Here is a 20,737-nt window from a genome sequence, read left to right on the forward strand (position 1 = left end):
AATATCAAAGGAATCACTTTCATTTGCTAAAGTAATGTATCAATTACTTTAAATGTTGATTCAGTTTATCTTCAACTAGCTTTTAAGACTGAGCTTGTAAAGAGAAACCGTCAGGTAGCAACCCTTCACTTATAGAATGAAAATCATCTTTTTTTTTTATTACATGATACGCTGGATCATTAAACACAACGGCAATGTGAGCAAATGGAAATGAGTCTTGGGTCCTATATCAAGGGCCACTTGTTATTTTAATACCTCAACTTTAATAGGTAGATTATTAAAACGGTTTCACAAAGATTTAGGAAAACTGATATATAGCTGCCATCTTTTCTGATCGCTCCCTATGGATCAAGAGTGAAATTGCATAAAATAATACATTAATATAAGCTGTTCAAAGTCAGATTCAGAAACATCAGCATAAAAGAGTATCAATAAAATGAAACCAGTAAGTCTATCAGCAGACAAGTAATTATTTTTTCACATCCAGCTATTTATGAATACGTTTCCTGACACTATTACATGGATCTGTCTAAAGCCACAGAAACTCAATTTATAGCTTCAGTATGTTCTCTTTAGTCCATTAGTAAATGCCCCATTACTGAAAATATCTCATTCACACAGCTCCAGCTAAAACATATCTGCAGTTGCTGGTGGTTGTCACTTCTACTTAAACTGAAAGCCATCAGAAATAGAACCTGTCAGACATGATCAATTCACTCAGCTACAACTCAAGGCTTAAAATCTACTGTACAACATTTTTGTTATTTTGTAGCTGTAGAAAGCTTACCTCAAAAGTGTTCTTAGAAGTTCTGTGTAATTATTCAAGAATTTGTGCATACTTGAATAGGGCGGAATACATTATTGATTTTAAAATAGCAATAAAAAACAAATATGTAATTTTAATTTATGTTGAACACCCATAATTTGCTCTTTTTGGACAGATAACTGTTTATCACTAAGTGACAAAACTGCTATTTAAGCCAAATATTCAATTCTAGTCATCAGTAATGTTAACACCAGAAATTTCAATTTCTCACACCGATGCAGCCTGACAAGCTCAATTTTGCATCTCCCTCTTCTACGGCTGAGTGAGGAAAAAGAATTATTGAAGAATTAACAGGTGTTCTACACTAAGAAAACCTTGAGAAACTGTATTTTTTCCCAAAAATTGATGTAGAATTCAGATAGATTTTGTATATATTAAGAAACATATAATGTAGTGTATTTATCATCCAAGAATAAATAGTCACCATGAAGGAGGGATTTGGGATACAGGACACTGCTCCTGCAAGATACTGAAGTTAACTGGAGTTAAGGATATTCAGCAACTTGAAGAAACGGGTTCACCTTTTGCAAATATTTGGACTTTTAGAGAAATAAAGTCACTACGTGCATGAACTATTTGCAGATAGTAAATAGTTTCTAGTTAGCGTGTGCTGGGTTCAGAAACAGAAGATTTTTCAGAATTAGTATTTATGTAAGTATGCAGTGTTGTTGTAATAGTGTTTGTCCCAAGATAATGGAGACAAGGCGGGTGAAGTAATATCTTTTATTGGACTAACTTCTGTTGGTGAGAGAGACAAGCTTACGCACAGGTCTTCTTGTCCAAGCTTGAAAGCTTGTCTCTCTCTCTCTCACTATCAGAAGTTAGCCCAATAAAAGATATTACCTCACCCACCTTGTCTCTATTTACGGAAGTGAGGGACTAATTGTTTTTCTAAATCCATATATGGGATAAGAAGGTGCTGTGCAAGCTTCTTCATGGGACTCTCCCAACGCCACTGAATCTTGAAATGCAATAACATCTGCTATTCCTGTCCGGTCTCTTATGCAAAGAGAAACAACCAAGTCACACTATATAGTGACTGTGTGCGATGTAGACCAGCAAACTCCTTTCTATTCATGACTTAATGCACTAGCTTCTCACCTTGATGATCTGGGTACAACGTCTGGCTTAATGTCCCATACCAGCAAAGTCTTAAGCGAAACAAATCTGCTTAGCATTACAGAATTCTTTTTCTCAAAAAGAAAAGACTTTCAACTTACTTTTATAAAATATGTGAACAGTATTTCAAATTCAAAGTAAAAAGGATTCAATAAGTATTACAGAAATGCATGTGTACAACTATACCAGAAAAATGTACTTGTGTAGCCACATCAATTCTGTAATTCTTTCCAGGTGGTCTAAGTCTGTATACGCTGAAATTTTTAAGTAACCTTACAAGGAACTCCATCCTGTGTTGCATAACACAGATGGACTTGTAATAAAAGGTGGCATTTAGCATATACTAGGAGCCTTAGGGATGTAGCTTTAAGACCAGAGGTTGCCTAATAAGGGTGATTTCTTGTACATGCTTCAACGTACTTCAGTTTTTATATTAGGACACAAAGAGTGTTTAAAAATTCCTCAAAGTTTTGTCTCAAGTGAAAGTATCTAACTACTTTTGCACTATGTCTTCACAGAGGAGTCACTTTTTTTTAAAAAAAAAAGTCTAGTAGCCATTTAGTTGTATAAAATCGGTCAAAATCTCTATATTGCTGACTTCTGAATGCCTTGAAAAAACAACACTTCTTTAAATAGATTTGCTATATACAACATTCCTCCTGCCTTTTGACTGCTCTACAACAGTCAAAACTTTACAAAGTATTCATTAATCAAGCATATGGATAGCAAAGACCACATAATCTCTTGAGTGGAACCTAGAAAAGGACAAGAGGAAGGTTAAGTGGTCTTCAAGTGCATGTTGTTCAGCAGAATGAATTATAACCAGAACACAATAATGAACTCTAATGAATCAGGAAGGTCAATAGTAGGCAGCTACAAACCATACATTTTACAAATTACTAAGTGAAAAATAAGACCAATGCACTCTCCTTACATACCCAGTTCCTCATCTCAAATAAAGAAACACAGTATCTGTGCCACTTAATGAATTTAGAAAATCTGAGGGGAGGAGGTAGTATATATGGCACTATAGGCTTCTAAAGGTCACATATTTAAAATAAGCCTCACATTAAACTACAAGAGCTGATTCGAAACCTGTTATCTCCAATGCATTAAACACATTTTGAACCTGCAGCCTGAAGATTTGTTTGATTTAAAAATCTTGGCACATCAGACAATTTGAAGCTTATCTGCAGTGACATCCGAAAGGTATAAGATGAGCTCATTACAGTAGCTCAGATCAGTAATACTAACTTGACAAAGTCATACCACGCTTTCTACCCCAGGTTCCTATTACTAGAAGTTTGTCAATTGGTGATAATTGCTTCCAGGACAAAACTACAAGTCTCAGGATAGGAATGATTTAAAAAAATCTGAAAAAAAATTGTTCAGACATTCTGCTATTTCCCCACACAACTATTACCCCCTTCCCACCTCAACTCCCTGCCTCCAGTCTCCTTGCCCAGCCAGTCCAGTTCACCCTTCCAAGCTCCTCATCCATTCCTTCTCTCCTCTCACCAGCTCCCCAGACCTCTCATCAAAACTCAGTCTCTCCCCTAATGCCTGGCTCCTTGTCCCAGTCTCTTTGCTTAGCCAGTCCAAGTTCTCCCCCAATACCCTAGCTCCTTGCCTGATCAGTTGCCCATCCACCCATTCCCCACCACACTGGTTCGTAGTCACAGTTTTTGTCCAGCCAGTCCAAGGTCTTCCCCCTATCCCCACAGCTCCTCATTCAAATCTCATTACCTTTCCCAACCAACTGCTCCCACTCTCCCCCTATGACATTTCCCATCTTCCTCATCCACTCATGACTCATAGTCCTATCCTCCATGCCCATCCAGTCCCAGTCTCACCAGACTCCTTGTGCTAATATATACTTCTTTGACACCCCACTTGGTCTGGCTTTTGTCCCCTCTGCATTTGAATCAGATGGCTTTCTCCTTCATGCTGTCTGGGTGCCAGCAGGGGGTTCACTGAGAGCACAGGATAGGCTCCCTGGTCTCAGTTCCAGTGCCCAACCCCAGCCCGGAGTAGATGAGAGCAGCGATATTCAGACCTCACTGGTTCAGGAGCCAAATTAGCAATCAACATTACCCAAAAAAGTCTTATATATAAAAATAAAATAATAAATAATAATTTTATCAACTACAACCGGTTAACATAGTAAACGCTTCCTGATTGGTTAATAATTAAATCACACACTCTTAATATGTGCTGCACAGAGCTGCAGAAGACCCATTTAAGAGCCACTTGCAGCTTGCGAGCCTCAGTCTGGGTATCACTGCATTAGAGGGACAATCATCTTCATTCCTGGAGCCCTGGGCTGAAGTAGCTTAGTCACCATCTGGGCACGGCACACGTGCAGTCTGGCCAGTGCTAGGAGCTGGGAGAGGTTGGGGCATATTCAGTGAGCATGGAATCTTCAGATATTTTAACTGTAATGCACTAGCAAGTCTCTACGAAGCACATGCAAACTGTAATATAACTTGGCCACATTTGGAAGGATTTTTACAAGGCTGAAAAAAGGCACATCCCTGACACAAAGGGCACCCCCCCCCCCCATCAAATCTGAAGTCCCTGTTCTGAAGTATGGGGATACTAGAGCATTTCAAAGAAGATGTCTCAAAAGTTCAACACAGGCAAAACAATATTTCTTTTTTTCCCCCTAGCCCTGGTCTCAGAAACAGCTGAACCTTTTTAGGAGGAAATTAAAAATCACCCTGAGGCAGACACCCAGCATGGAAAATTATACCCTAAATGGTTAAAGATTGGCAAAGTAATAAACAACTGAAAACAGGGTCTTATAATGGGAAGTGTCGGGCAACCTTAATAATAGGTGGTGCTAGCAGCCCTGCCAATAATATGGTTATTTAAAATGTAGTTTTAAAGTTTAAAGTTGAGTGGATTTGCTGTTATTTGAGACTCATTTTGAAATAAAATTAAGTAGACTCAAAAAAAGGCCAAATAAAAGGAGAAACCCAACAGTTACTTCAGAGGTCTTTTATAATTTAAACAGAAAGTGGAAGAATATTAACGTGGGAAACAGTCCTCCTCCAATAGGTCACACAGTATAAATATCCCTTCTGAAAGCAAAACAAATATACTATTATGGCATTACAGAGCAGAGCAATAAAACTGAAGAAAAATTAGAACAGGTATTTGCCAAGCATGTAATTGCCATATGTCAATCACAGCATATAAACAGCCTGCAGCCCCAGTTTGCAATACTTGTTTCACTAAAATAATATCTGCTGGCATTATCAAGAGCTATGACAACAGCAAGTACACTCCAAATCTCAGGCATTCTGTATTTAAACCTAGCAAATAAAATTTCATGTGTGGCTTACTCCATTCTCTCTTTCATAGACCTAGCACTAGTCTGCCAATCCTACCTATCAGCATATTAATGACAAACGGAGGCAGAGGGATGCTTCTTTTGTTGAAGTAGCTTGTGCATTACTAATAATTAATGTAGTTTTATTTGAAATAATGTGGTCTACATTAAAATAGATCAAGTTTTAGGTTTTCAGCATTATGCCCTGAGGTTGCTTTTCAATTCTACTGCTGCAAGCTTAACAGGGTGGATCTGGGCGAGGGAAAAAATACTGCAGTTCTGTGGCATGCACCCCATTTCCCCAAATCACCCAAAAACCTTGCACCACAATTCCACAGGGCTCGAGCGCCACAGCTGTGGGAAGGAGACAAGTCCAGGTAAAACCAGGGGATGCTTACTTTCCATGATCTCATTTTCCCTTCCACAATTTCATATTTTAGCAGAATGAAGGCAGGCACTGGACTTCTATGAAAAAAACTCCAGCCCTCTCTGGATATCCTGGAATTTAACTATGTCCCTTGCAATCTTGGAATATCAGAACAAATGGAAACAAGCATCCCCCTCCCTACAAAGGGTCGATTAAGGGAAACCAAAATTTATCCAGTTTCCTGGTGTATGCAGGTTTTCCTATGTAGGTGTCAATCTCGGCCTTTGCACACCCTAACAGCCTTGCAAAACTATACACAGTAGATGGTTGTGGAAGCAGTAATGTTTATTATAAGACTCTGAAAGGGCCATGTGTTCTCATCCTCTATCACTTAAAATTCTGTTAAATTCTGTTCTGCGGAAAAGGACCTGGGGTGACAGTGGACGAGAAGCTGGATATGAGTCAGCAGTGTGCTGTTGTTGCCAAGAGGGCCAATGGCATTTTGGGATGTATAAGTTGGGGTATAGCGAGCAGATCGAGGGACGTGATCGTCCCACTCTATTTGACATTGGTGAGGCCTCATCTGGAGTACTGTGTCCAGTTTTGGGCTCCACACTACAAGATGGATGTGGAAAAATTGGAGAGAGTCCGGCGAAGGGCAACAGAAATGATTAGGGGTCTGGAATACATGACTTATGAGGAGAGGCTGAGGGAACTGGGATTGTTTAGTCTGCAGAAGAGAAGAATGAGGGGGGATTTGATAGCTGCTTTCAACTACCTGAGAGGTGGTTCCAGAGAGGATGGTTCTAGACTATTCTCAGTGGTAGAAGAGAACAGGACAAGGAGTAATGGTCTCAAATTGCAGTGGGGGAGGTTTAGGTTGGATATTAGGAAAAACTTTTTCACTAGGAGGGTGGTGAAACACTGGAATGCATTACCTAGGGAGGTGGTAGAATCTCCTTCCTTAGAAGTTTTTAAGGTCAGGCTTGACAAAGCCCTGGCTGGGATGATTTAATTGGGGATTGGTCCTGCTTTGAGCAGGGGGTTGGACTAGATGACCTCCTGAGGTCCCTTCCAACCCTGATATTCTATGATTCTATGAAAATCATAGCATCTAAATTTACATTAACACTGCAGACAGAGGGCTTTTCCATTTAAAAACTTGGAGTTTAGTTACAATCTATCCATCCATAGAAGGTACAACAGTTTGATTTTCACATCACCATCCCTTGTTTCCTGGAACAACCAACCATAAAGACATAAACAAAATCTATTTTCCCCATCCCTATCTTGCCCCTACCATCTTACACCTATTTTTAGGTTTAATTTATCTCCATACCACACAAACCCACAAGTTTTGGTTTGATGTTTAGGTTTTTTTTTTCCCCCCCAGATATGTTTTTTATGCAGCACTGTAAATGCTTCTGCAAGCTTCCCTATAAATCACTACTGGCACCAGCCTGTTCACCAGTCAGCCACTAGGTGCTTTTTAATATTTTGACACCATGTCCCAACCTTCACGCACTCTGGTGATTACAAAGCTTCCTTATGATTCAGAATTGATATTTCATAACAGGGTAGCAAAGATGGGGAAAAAGTAAAAAGAGAGACCCAAGTTGCTCTGTTGAAACAATATGCTCTGGTTGCTAAAATACCCAGCTATGTACTACATAGAAGAAAATCCCCTAAGAGGGGTTTACTGCTTCTGTGAAATGAGTTGTAATGCTGACTTTGAAGAAACTCAAATCAGCACAATGAACAATGAAATAACACATTCTCTCTGCACATTCTCAAAGAAAAATATTCACCTGCACCAGTGCCTCCTTCATAGCAGTCCAGTTTGAGACTCTCCATGCACATTCGAGTACCAGATAGGGATTTATATGGCCCTTTGACTGGCCATACTCTGTCAAAGGTTCCCACTGGTTCAACTCTTTTGAGCAGCTACGAAAATGAAAACACGGTGTTAGCAAGACTTACTTAAAAGTGACTTTAAGCATTTCATATCAGGAGACCATCTGCATTCGTGTATGTTTGAAAAATGCTTAGAAGGCATTGCAATGGCTGTAAATAGACTGCAGGATTAAAAACAAACAGCAACAAAACCAACCATAATATAGAAGTGTATGAAGAGGGGGAAACTGCACTTTCATGTTACCCAGACCTCAATATTAAATGGAAAAATAAATTCCATGTGAAGTCTGTTTCCACAAACAGCAAATTAATACTTTTGCAATGATTTATGTATAGCAGTTCTGAAGTCTGTTAAAGGAGTAGCAGTATAATATTTTATTCCCCTAAATTGCTCTGTATCTTAAATGTGCTGGGCTTAGTTTACTTTAGTAACCGATGTTTTAAACTACTAGAATAAGTCTTTTATATTGCTTTATAACATCGTTCTGCTCCAATTTTAAAATCTTACCGAATCCAATGGTCTTCCCAGAGTTGATACTCAGGGAAGATAGCAGGGGAGGCATTATTTCGTTCATGTTCCTTTTTGGCTTTTTCCATTGCTTTTTCGTATGTTTCTTGTGCCTTACAAAATAAAATAAAATAAAATAAAATAAAATAAAATAAAATAAAATAAAATAAAAGGCACTTCATTTTAGTTTTATATCTGCTCTAAACATATATCTGATTGCATGTCATTAAGATGTTTTTTGAAGACACATACATGATTTAAAAACGCTCTTTAAATACCTCTATTATCAGGTCCTATAATAAATTAGGAGATTAGGAGCGTTAACTTATTTTCCTATTTACAATTTTATGCTTCTTAGTCAAATTAATGATGTACTGCAAGAAACTAATTTTAGCTATATTCAAACATATCTTATCAAGGTACCATGGAGTCTTAAACTAATACTTCAAACAGAAGAAGTTTTATTTGAGACATTATCCTCAACTCAAATGAATTTTCTATTTGTTCTTATTAATAATAAAGTACACATTTTGTGGGCTTTTAGTATGCTTATACCTGATAGTTAATCTATATAAAGCAAAGTTTAACAATATACTTGTATTGTGCAAATACTACCTGTTCAAAAAAGCCATGTTGTTCATAAGCAATAGCAGTTGCTGTCTCTGGAAATTTACAGCGCTTTTGCCATAGTCCAGCCCACATATCCTCCTCTTGTAACAGAGAGTACAGCTCAGCTAGGGAATCCAGTATTTCCTAAAAAAAAAAAAAAACAGCAAATAACCAAGCACATTCTTCTAAGGTCAAAATGTTGCTGGATTTTTGTGATCAATTTTTTTATTAAGTAAATGCCTTACACATTAAAGCATGTTAGTTGGCGTATTTTAAAGTAAAGTGTATGATAAAAACACCACACAACATACTGTAAGAAAGAAAGACATGAAAACAACAATTAAGTTCTAAATATGATATTTTTTAATTTTATGTATAGCTCTCCACTGTATAATCACTCTTTAAAAACCCAGGAAGTAAGTGGTCTGTTATCACCTGATATATAAAAAATTAACAATGCACCATATTATAATTCAACTGCTCTCAAAACTTGCTCACCTGTTGACCTGGCTTGTCATATTAGGTCTTTTTATGGTAATTAACATGATAGCTACACACTTTAGCACTCAGTTTGGACAGATACTTTCATGTTTAACTTTTTATGTCAGCTGGTTATGGTCACCCTAGGTCTTCTCTGCCTTTAGTAGGCTATCATAAGTGAATTAATGTTATTCCTTACCTGTTGAGGAGGGGTTATGCTTTCCTGCTCATAAAATTCTGTTGTCTGCTTAGGTTTAATCTGAAGACTCAATCCTTTTTCAAAGGCTTGATGTTCCAGCATCAATGTGGAACGGAACCATAGGTTGTGAGTTTTACCCAAGTACTTAAGCACACAGGGCCTGATGGGAATGGGAGGAACACACTGTGACATTGCTTCCACAAAACAATTTAGTGCACTCGGTTGGCAGTCTCGCTGCACTTGGTGGCTACCACTGCATAAGAAAGGGCTTATTTCACCTGCAAGAGCCTGGAATTAAACAACAGAAACAGTGACTATTTCATTCAGACGATTCCAACACTTAGGACATATTTAAAGTCTTACTAATGATATACAGATCAGGGAATTTTCATATAGTAGTTAAAATATGAAAAGATTAATTCCCTTTGAAATCTGAAGAGACCAATTTCTTTCAAAAGCAACCAGTATTAAGACATATAGCTGGAGGAAACACTAGAAATGGATTTTTTTTAAAGTGAGGGAACAAGTAATTATGGCAGAAAATTACAATCTACTGAAACACCAGCTACTACCAAAAAGACACAAAAATGATTCTCACATGCTGCTGTCTATCAGATAAAATTTTCCACAATCGGGAGAAAAGCTGGATCCAAGTCTTCTCTGCTAACGGTGTAGAGATATGACACAACTGAACAAAGGCACTTAATAACGCTCCAGTCTAGAAATAGAGAAACAATTAGGGATGCAAACGAAAAAAAAAGACCTTTCAATGAATTTGCACCATGAAAGAGTTACTGTATAATACAGTCCAGCAGCTAAGCTTCCCCAAGATGTGTGCAAGCAGTTACATTACTTGCTTTACCAAGTGTTCCATAACCAATACAATTTTTCAAAATTTCCCTTTGGTGGAAAGAGAAAACTATTGTGAAATAAATGTAATCATATTCCAATGTTTATTAAAACAACAACTCATGACTATAACAGCTACAAATAAAAAAGCAAGAAGCTCTCATGGAAGAGAAGAGAAAAGGGTGACCAATGGGGTTGCTCTCTATTTGGTGGTAAGACAAAACAAGCGGGCTAATTGGCTAGATCTACTGATATGATCAGAGTACCACTAAATAGCACTCATCTAACAATTAGCTTCTTATGAATTATTAAAAGCCAGTGCTGTTTATAATCTGTTACCACGCTTTACTAATTGATTTAATCCTTTCTTGTGTTTTCATGGCACTAGTTTTCTTATCTAAATGCAACAGATATTTAGTTCAATTCTAAATGCAATAGGTGTATCTGGCAAAACCTTAATTGATGTGTACTGAGGTTAGGAGCCCAAATCACCTGATTTCACCCACTCAAAGGCAGGGTTTTCCAGATGCCCTGTGTTTACCCACATGTGACCCTTCAGACTGAGTACCAGCATGATAGTACATAATTTCCACTAACAAAAGTAACTGGAAATACAATTAGCAACTTTTCAAATTGTCAGTAGAACTAAGCAGTTCTCACTTTATTCCTTAATGAAGACACTCACTCAAGCTTGCTTAACCTCAGGGTTTTGGAGATAAATTAGGCCCTTATTATTGCTTGCAAAAGCTCAAGACTGTTGAGGTGGCCAAAGCAATCAGCACCACAAAGTACCACAGGAGCAGCAGTGGCAGCCAGCAAAGTGACATAAAATATACACCTCTACCCCAATATAACGTGAATCTGGATATAATGCGGTAAAGCAGCGCTCCGGGGAGCAAGGCTGCTTTACCTCATTATATCCGAATTCATGTTACCACAAGCAGTTCCTCTGCGCCCCCCGCCCACTTGCTGAGCCCCTCCCCCGCCCCGGCTCACCTCTGCCTCCTCCCACGAGCGTGCCGTTGCTCCGCTTCTCCCCCCTCCCTCCCAGGCTTGCCACGAGTCGGCTGTTTGGCACGGCAAGCCTGGGAGGGAGACAGGGAGGGTGGAGAAGTGGAGCGGTGGTGGAGCACTCAGGGGAGGAGGCGGAGGTAAGCAGGGGCGGCGGGGGTGCAGGGAGGGCCGCAGCAAGTAACCGGGGGCGCAGAAGTAACCGGGGGCACTCCCTTCCCCAACTCACCTTCGCTCCGCCTCCTCCCCTGAGCAACCTCCACTTCCTTCCTTCCTTCCAGGCTTCCAGCGCCAATCAGCTGAGGAGGCTGGGGGGGAGCAGAGTGGCAGCAGCACGCTCAGGGGGAGAGGCGGAGGCAGAGCGGAGGTGAGCTGGAGCGAGGAGTGATTCCTCTCCCTACCCTGATATAACGCGGTCTCACCTATAAGATGGTAAGATTTTTTGGTTCCAGAGGACTGCGTTACATCGGGGTAGAGGTGTATTAGCGGTGGGACAGGACCAGGTAAAACAGGCTGCAGAGATTACACCTCTTGAATCTCTGAGCCCTATTGTTTTCAGAACTTGGGCAAAGTGAAGACTATGCTTTTTCTTCCAAATGGAGGAGAGAAATATGATGGCATAGGTATAGAATGGAGTTAGATGCTGGGGGAGAGGACCAGGAGAAAGCCAAATGTAAAAGTTAGTAGGCTCTAGTTTTCAAAAGACTTATGAAATATACAGTATTAGCATAAAATAAAATGAACAGTGGAACCAAAGAAACAAAAAAGAATTCATTTGTGCGCATCGCAGTTTGGGGATTTCAATACTGCAGCAATGGTTTTCATGCTATACGACCAATAACTTATACCAACCTTCACTTCTCGAAGAGAGTCAAGGAACTTGTCATGCCTGTTGGTCAACATGTGCAGTTGGTTGCCTATGTCTTTCTCAGAAAGTTCTTTGGTTTTAGGCGTACTCGTCTGATCTCCTGGAGCCAATTCAATGTCAATCTCCACATCCTACACAAAAGTAAGGCCAATTAGAATGCTGATACTTTCAAGTAAGTAATTATCACCGCTCCATTTCTGTACAAATATAAAAAAAAAAGTGTTCTACTCATTATTTCAGCCCTTGTTACCTATTATTGTCATTTTTTTTAGGATTTGAAAATTTAATTCCCACTGTTAAGGGAGAAAGAAAGGGCCAAAGCAGTCATCTAGAATAGACGGAAGATTAAAAAAAAAAGATGAATTAACATGGGTTCACAGAGCTAGTAAGTCCAATGGTAGTAAACCATTGTTTCAAATTTAATTACAACTACATCTACTTAACTTCATTATTCGTTTACACTAGGTGTCACTGCACATTACTTTACACACGTGTATAGCAATTCAGACTAGCATTAGGATGTGTCCCATAAACTGTGCTTGGTGAGACATCATCATCTCCTGTAAAATAAAAATAAAATGTTACCTCTTCTTTGGATTCGCTGTTTTCTCTTTCTCGAGGCTCTTGTTTGACATGGGTTACCATAGCAAATGCTGCCCGATCGTGACTGTCAGCAAGGTTGATTACATTAGTGATAGATGGAAGCATGGCTCCCTGACAGCTTGTGCCAATTGTAGTATTTCTTTCACACACTGCCAACAGGAGCTAAGAAATTAAAAAACAAGGCAAAGATTTTAACCCAGTGTGTGTGATGTATTTAAGCACACATGCCCTTGATTTATTTTTTATTACACCTTTTTTCATAAGAGGACTCTGTCCTTCTCAAATCCACCGTGAATGGCGGGAGGACAACGTTCAGCAGCTTGAACTTCCCTTTAGTAATTGAGTTTGGATGTCAGGCTGGCCTGAATGAGTCAGAATTTTATCTACTTTTCATCAGAGCAATTATTTCTACCAACTGGTTCATGCGCAGAAGCCAAGGACCAACTAGTTTCTTAAATTTTTTTATTAAAAACCATTGTTGTGTTTGACATATCCCTCACTCTCCCTGTGTTTCTGAAATAGGAACAAATTCAAACACATCTTAAAAGAACAAAGATTTAGACTGAACAGAACAACAGAAAGGAAATGCAATTACATTCTCTGCTGTATATGTTCAAGCACAAAAGGGTCAATAAGGAAGTTAAGATGGCAACTGAAGTTGCCGAGCAGTTGGAGAAAACTGGATAGTGAGAGTCTAGGACATGGACATTTGGCCATTAATCCACACCTCTGCTGGCAGTATCAGAAGGGCCAAAGATTGAATGGGCATGGAGTATCTTGTCTTTGCTAGATGTTCCCCTTTTGGTCAGAGCTGAGGTTTATCAATAGGGGAGAAGCTTGAAGTCCTGCTGTTCATGCCACACATATTCAGAGAACAAAGTGGACTTCCATCTTCAGCTAATCACCTTCTGTCACTGATATGTGGTAGGTCATTGTGCCTTTGGGGTTGCCATTTGATTATAGCTCCAACAGGAAATGTATTGCCATACGTTAGGACAGTAAGATTAGAGACCCCATAAGGACACATAGGGAACAGGAGTCTTCTGCATTTAAGCATCATATTTTCATGGAATTTTTTTTAATTAGTGTCTAAATCTACATAATATATAGAATTTTCCACTAAAATACATGGCTTACCTAAATAGAGATGTAGAAGATTCCTCCTGTTCCTTGTCACACTGAAAGCTGCTCTGATTTTTCTCAGATGATGAAGAAGTTAATAAAATGACTGCTTTGTGCTTGGTTATTTTATACTCAAATTTTGAAATACAGGTCATTTCAAAGAAATTGGTGATTTAGTTATGTTTTGTTTTAGATAAAGTGATCAGAAACCAGGTTTCACACCACAGCGATCCCCCTTTAAAATCTCTCTCAGCAACAGTTCTGACACTCCATTCTGATCTGTCTTTTCGGATTCAATCTGCCAAAAAGATTCCTCCTCCAGTCATTTTTTGTTTGCAAGTCATTTTTTGCTTAAAGAAAATCTGAGCACTGACTAGGCTTTTCTCAGATAAACTTAAAGCTTTAAAAGTCACTGGAGTCACTGTCAACTGGATTCAAGAACATGGTTGCAGAGATTTCCCAGACATCAGCTTTCCAATATTTAAAAGCTTAGTACTTATTTTAAAATGTTCTGAGCATCTAAAATGGCACCCTTGATATGCGGAGTTTTACAGGGCTATATCACTTTTCAAGATACACAATACAGCTACACATTCATAAGGGAAAGGAGGAGCAAATATCATTTATAAAATTACATTCACGGTTCTCATAAAAAATGGTTTTCCTACCTCAATGCATTGCTTAATCCAAAAGTGGTTTCCCATTGCTTCCCAGTTTTGAGAACAAGTTACATAAAGTAGGCGTTCATAGACACGACGCTTCATAGAATTGTCAAAGACCTCAAAAAATTTGGCTCGGATGAGCGGCTGAGCACAACGCAGCCCCGAAAGGAATGCAGGTTCAAGTTTAGCAGTGAGCTCGCTTCCAGAAAGATTCTCATCCCTAGGAAGAAAACATAAGCAATTGATAATACACAGGCCTGTGAAAGCGTAACCTATTTATTTAGCCAGAGGATATTTTCTTTTGTTCTTCCAATTTCTGGAAGATGTTAATATCTAGAGTCAAGTGTGGCTTTATCTACTACCAAAAAAAGCATAAGTTTCTGTGACATATCAAAAAGTCCCTTCAGAACATCTCACATGGAGTCAGATCACAAGAACAAATACCACAATGGCCAAGAGACCCACCATGTCCAATGGAAGTCACTATTTATCTCTCTGGATTAGCTCTCCAACAAACCTTCCTACAAGCTTAATGTTATAGGGCTCAAATTAGTAATGCAATGTTTCAGTGGTTTCAATATGAGTCCATTGTCCAGATTAGGCAAGCTGGAATTTTGGGTGGTGGAATCACCCCTGCACCACGCAGTTATGCAAACTGCTTTTAGAACATCTCACACTCAAACTAGAAGTTCATGTGTATACAATGCTAATCACTATAGACAATAATTGGTAGCCAGGTCCATACATGCAGGGGCAGAAGTTTGAGAAGAACATTTAAGAATATATTAGTACATGACACAAAACTCCCCTGCAATCCGCAGAAAATTCCTGGTTAAGTGTCAAGCTTTGTCTTTACTGGGAAGTAGCCCTGATTTCAGTCATGAGCATAGCCGCATAAGTGCACACTTCTATTTTGGATAAGGCAATCTTTGATTTGCACTGGTGGAGGTTATTTCTGCTTGAAATACCCAGGTAAGCTCCACTGATGCAAACTGAGGCTTGCTTTGTCTACAACTAAGGGTTTGCACCATTGTTGCTACTCTGCTAGCTAGCTATGAATGGCTGAAAACAAGGCATATGTTTAAAGTACAAAATTCCTTAGTGGCCATTATAACTTACTAGAAGTGCACACACGATCTTGTGGTGAGGCAATTACTGTAAAATGTTTTTCTATACAGGGCTAGAAGACTCAAGTGTGGCTATCTAAGAGCATGGCTACACTGGAAACTTCAAAGCGCTCCCGCGGCAGTGCTTTGAAGTGCAAGTGTGGTCGTGAGAGCTCTCCCAGTGCTCCTGGTAATTCACCTCTCGGAGCCTGTTTACACAAGTACTTTAAAGCACTCTGACTTGGTGCACTCAGGGGGGTGATTTTTCACACAAAGCGCTATAAAATGTAAGTGTAGCCAAGCCCTTAGTAACTAGAAAAATATGCATTACAATAAGTTTCCAGGAGAAAAGCTTCATACAAAGGGGAAAGGAGGGACACTGCACTAGCAGTCAATTCTATCTCTGCAACATGATCAACTATGAAGATGCCACAGCCCCTTTTCTTTTTGCTTGGAGCAAGGGCTGCAAAAAGATTTTGTATCTGAAGATCTAATGTGAATATGTAAATATGTTCACTCCAGTCTCAGTGAAATAAACTGGATTGTGCATTTTACAACAAATCTACTATAGCCCTAAAAGATGGATAGCATGTTATAAAGGTCATGTATGGTACAAATTATGAACCAATAAGCTGCAATACTTGATTAATTGCTATAATTACCTATAGACATAGTTAACAAGGTCTAAGAACTGGGCATTTAATTCAAGGTCTTCTGGAAAACGCTTTTCAATGTAGGTCATCATTTTCACTAGCAAAATGGACTTCTCCCGGAGAGTAGGTGTCTGTTAAAATGAGACATGATTAATTTTCTCAATTCATCTTAAAACACAAGGAGAAATGGCATGTTCAAAGTACATTTTAGCCATCCTCTACACCATTTTTTTCACTCCTACGCTACTGAAAAATGGCTTTACACAAGGTCATGCTTTCTAAAAGTATAAAAACCAAAAACTCTAAAGTATTTATAGTTCTAGAATAGATACTATGCTGGAAATATAAATGGATGCTATGGATAAATAAATAAAGCTATGGATGCTTAAAATCATGAAAAAGATAAAAGTTTAATTGTTTAATAGCTAATGCCACTATATAAATCTATGGTACACCCACACCTTGAATACTGCATGCAGTTCTGGTCACCCCATCTCAAAAACATATTAGAATTGGAAGAAGGGCAACAAAAATGATTAGGGGTTTGGAACAGCTCCCACATGAGGAGAGATTAAAAAGGTTGGGACAGTTCATATTAGGAAATAAAGAGATGACTAAGGGGGGATATGATGGAGGTCTAAATCATGAATGGTGTAGAGAAAGTGAATAAGCGTATCTTACCCCTTCATCTAACACAAGAACCAGGGGTCACCCAATGACAGGTTTACATCAAACATAAGGAAATACTTACTAACACTCCAGCAGTCAACCTGTGGAAACTGGGTTCAAAAAAGAATTATATGTTCATGGAGGAAAGGTCCACCAATGGCTATTAGCCAAAATGGTCAGGGATGCAACCATATACTCTGGGTATCCCTAAACCTCTGACTACCAGAAGCTGTAAATGGATGACAGGGCATGGAACATTGAATAAATTGCCCTGTTCTGCTCATTTTTTCTGAAGCATCTGAGACCAGCCACTATTGGAAGACAAGATACTAGGTTAGATGGACCACTGGTCTGACCTCGTATGGACATTCTTGTGACTATAAATACTGTGACCAACCAGTGGTCCAGAAAGGTGTAAAAAAATTTTTGGCTACACTGCCATTGAACCATACTAGAGACACATGGTGGGTGAGGCAATATTGTTTGTTGGACCAACTTCTGTTGGTGGGAGAGATCAGCTTTCAAGCCACACAGAGCTCTTCTTCAGGTCTGGGAAAGGTACCCCCAGCATCACAGCAACATGCAATGTGGAAGAGACTATTTAACATAAGTAGTTAGCACATATTGTAAGGGCCACCCAAATACCCCGAGATAATATGCTTCAATCCAAAAATAAAATGCCCTGTCCACACACCCCTAGTTGTCACCTAACCACCCGACACTGGAATCCATATGGGATATCAAACATGTACAACGCATACTTGATGGGGACCATCCTGAAACAAATCTTTCCTGAACTCCTACTTCTGGCCATCAAACTACGTCGCAACCTCTCCAAGCTCATCATCAGAAGCAAGCTCCCTACACACCAGGGCACACCAAGTCAAAGCAGCATCCGACCCTGCCAGAACATCAGATGCAAAACCTGCAGAATCTCTCTGCTACAATGATCAACACCCACTCACGACACTCCTCGAGAGCCTATACACGCCTATCACAAAAAACGTAGGCAAGAACAATGCAGGAAAAACCCCTACACTTAAGACAACAGCAATTATGCCTTGAGAAGTACATACAAATAAAAGGTTTTGGGTCACTGCATGAGAAAAGCCCCACAGTACACACACACCCACAGGCATAAAAATATGTACTCATCCCACCAAAGAAAGAAGATTTTCAATAGTCTAAAATTTTCAGTCTGTAAATTTAAAAACTTGAATCAGGATCTTAGCTTGAACTCGCAACATTTTGGACCTTATTCACTGCCAAATTCTTTCAGAAATAAGATGTAGGTAAGGATACTGCATGATGTTATGGAAAGTGATATAATTGGTAAGATAGAGCTTCACCTACAAATATTCGGTCATCTTACTTTAACTGAAGCAACTTTACATGGCTCTATAATACTGGCTTTTGGACACTTGAACCTTTGGCTTCAAAAAAAAAAAGTTCTCTTACCAAAGCACTATTTCACATGAAAGGGAAAATGTAGCTTATAATGTACTGAGTATTCTTAACTCCATTTCTTCCTTGGGAGCCCAGAGTGTTCACAACTTATAGATCGCACTTAAAAATATGCAGACTTAGGTCCTTACAGAACCCTTTGTCAAACACTGAACAGAAAATGCAAGTTACAGGTTTTCATTAGTTTTTGACTGGAATAAGGATTTTCACCTGATTTAACTTTTCAATTTACCTGATTGGCTGCCATTGGAGAATTGTTTTTCACCCACTCTTCCACTATTTTTACCACTGCACGAAGAATTTTAGCATCAGAAGATTTTTCAATCAGAGATGTTAGAATAGCTTGGATAAAATTTTTCCTCATCTCCATGCTCATCACAGCAAGACGAGTTTTCACAAGATCCAAGCTCAGCATTACCAGTTCACTTGTACCTGCTATGGATAGAAGTGCATAATTTTATTAATCAGTCATTTCATATGCCAGAAAAAATGGTTTCAGTGTGAACTGCACAGTAGAACCTTTGAGTTCTAACTTTGCTAACAATCTGTGAAGCTGATAACTGCTAAATATCACCCCTTCTCTCAGGCAACAGATAGGTAAGCTAATGAACACATTACACAAGAAACACAGAATCACAGAAATACAGGGCTGGAAATGATCTCAAAAGGTAATCTAATCTAGTCCAGTCCCCTGAGCTGAGGTAGGACCACGTAAACCTAGACCATCGCTCACAGGTATTTGTCCAACCTGTTCTTTAAAAACTTCCAATGACAGGGATTTCAGAACCTCCCTTGGAAGTCTGCTCCAGTACTTAACTATCCTTATTAGTTAGCAAGATTTTCCTAATATGTAACCTAAATCTCCCTTGCTGCAGCTTTAGTGGATTACTTTTTGTCCTACTTCCAGTGAACATGGAGAACAATTGATCACACTCCTCTTTGTAACAGCCCTTAACATATTTGAAGACTCATCAGGTTCCCCCTCAGTTTTCTTTTCTCCAGACTGAACATGTCTAGTTTTTTTAACCTTTCCTCATAGGTCAGGTTCTCTAAACCTTTTATCATTTTTGTTGATCTCTCTGGACTTTCCCCAAGTTGTCCACATCTTTCCAAAGTTGTGGCATCCAGAAATGGACACAGTACCCAGCTAAGACCTCACCAGTGCTGAGGAGAGCAGGACAATTGCCTGCAGTGTCTTACATATAACATTCAAATTAACACACCCAGAATATTAGCTTTTTTTTTTGCAACTTCATCACATTGTTGAATTATATTCAATTTGTGATCCACTATAACCCCCAGATCCTTTTCAGCAGTACTACCACCTACCCAGTTAAGCAGGGTGGGTAATCAATGATTTTTTTAAATAAAAAAATTAAAAATAGGGTTTTTTATTTATTATTTAAACTATAATAGCTTTCATTTTAAAAGGTTTATTTTTAAAAATAAACGTAACACAAAATATGTTAAGGCCTAATTATAATTTAGTTGTCAACGTGAAACATGTTTTGATAAGAGAAGTTTATATATCCAAAACATTTCAGGTTTTGCTTAATAAAAATAAATGTTATATGTGGTTTTGTGTTTAATTAAATTCCAGCTATCATCCTAATGCAGCATGACAAATCATGAATAAAAAACTTAATTATCTAGTAAATATATCATTCAACATTTTCTAACCTACTGAAAATGTACAATTAATAAGCATCAGAAAATACTAAGCTATATAATTGCTTAAATAAATGTATATAGTTTGCTAGGTAGCAAAAAGATTTACCAAATCTAGAATAAAGGTTCTATTTAATTGTAAATCAACATGTTTTACTAGTTATATCAACCAATAAGAATTCTTCAGAAAATAATTGAAATACAAGTGGAAAAGTTGATTAAATCAATTATTTAAATGGAGGCTTTCCATGTGGTGATTTAAATTGCCTTGATTTAAATCAATCCATCCTGCAATTAAGGATAACATGGTTAAAGGCCTCTTTATGGGTCCAACTTTATGGAAAATTCTAGGGAAAACTATTAAAATAACAACAAATTAACAGAAAATGTTACCATGGATACAAATCCTTATAATCACTTTGAAAACAGTCTGTCTATGTACCATACCCAAAACAATGGCCCACAGTGCTCTTCAGGAGAGCCTTCCCCTTTGGTCATGTCCATGTGAAAATAATTCAGTTGGAAAGGTGATGGTGAGGCCTCATTTTAATAATACTTTGACAAATATTACAGTATACCAATAAATCATGAGGTATAAATAATTGAAGCTAAACTTGTCAAAATGAAAACAATATTTTGTGAGGCAGTATTCTTATTCTGTTAATTTCCTGACTTGCTTATCTGCCAAATTTAATAATTTGCAATG

At 38.5% G+C, this 20,737-nt stretch overlaps 1 protein-coding gene across 11 annotated transcripts in view; it reads right to left on the bottom strand.

Annotated features, from left to right (window-relative positions):
* Nucleotides 1-20,737, bottom strand: part of TRRAP (transformation/transcription domain associated protein) — a 155,550-nt gene that overhangs the window by 61,147 nt on the left and 73,666 nt on the right. For all 11 annotated transcript variants that reach the window (XM_075132690.1, XM_075132691.1, XM_075132689.1 and 8 more), the window contains 10 exons: nucleotides 18,596-18,798; nucleotides 16,240-16,361; nucleotides 14,478-14,691; nucleotides 12,670-12,849; nucleotides 12,069-12,215; nucleotides 9,955-10,074; nucleotides 9,357-9,644; nucleotides 8,684-8,821; nucleotides 8,069-8,181; nucleotides 7,455-7,590 (listed from right to left, as the gene is read on the bottom strand). In XM_075132690.1, coding sequence (XP_074988791.1) covers nucleotides 7,455-7,590; nucleotides 8,069-8,181; nucleotides 8,684-8,821; nucleotides 9,357-9,644; nucleotides 9,955-10,074; nucleotides 12,069-12,215; nucleotides 12,670-12,849; nucleotides 14,478-14,691; nucleotides 16,240-16,361; nucleotides 18,596-18,798 — 1,661 coding nt within the window. The remainder of the gene's footprint in view (nucleotides 1-7,454; nucleotides 7,591-8,068; nucleotides 8,182-8,683; nucleotides 8,822-9,356; nucleotides 9,645-9,954; nucleotides 10,075-12,068; nucleotides 12,216-12,669; nucleotides 12,850-14,477; nucleotides 14,692-16,239; nucleotides 16,362-18,595; nucleotides 18,799-20,737) is intronic.

The sequence above is a fragment of the Caretta caretta genome, chromosome 10 (genome assembly GCF_965140235.1).
Source record: "Caretta caretta isolate rCarCar2 chromosome 10, rCarCar1.hap1, whole genome shotgun sequence".
Classification (NCBI taxonomy): domain Eukaryota; kingdom Metazoa; phylum Chordata; order Testudines; family Cheloniidae; genus Caretta; species Caretta caretta.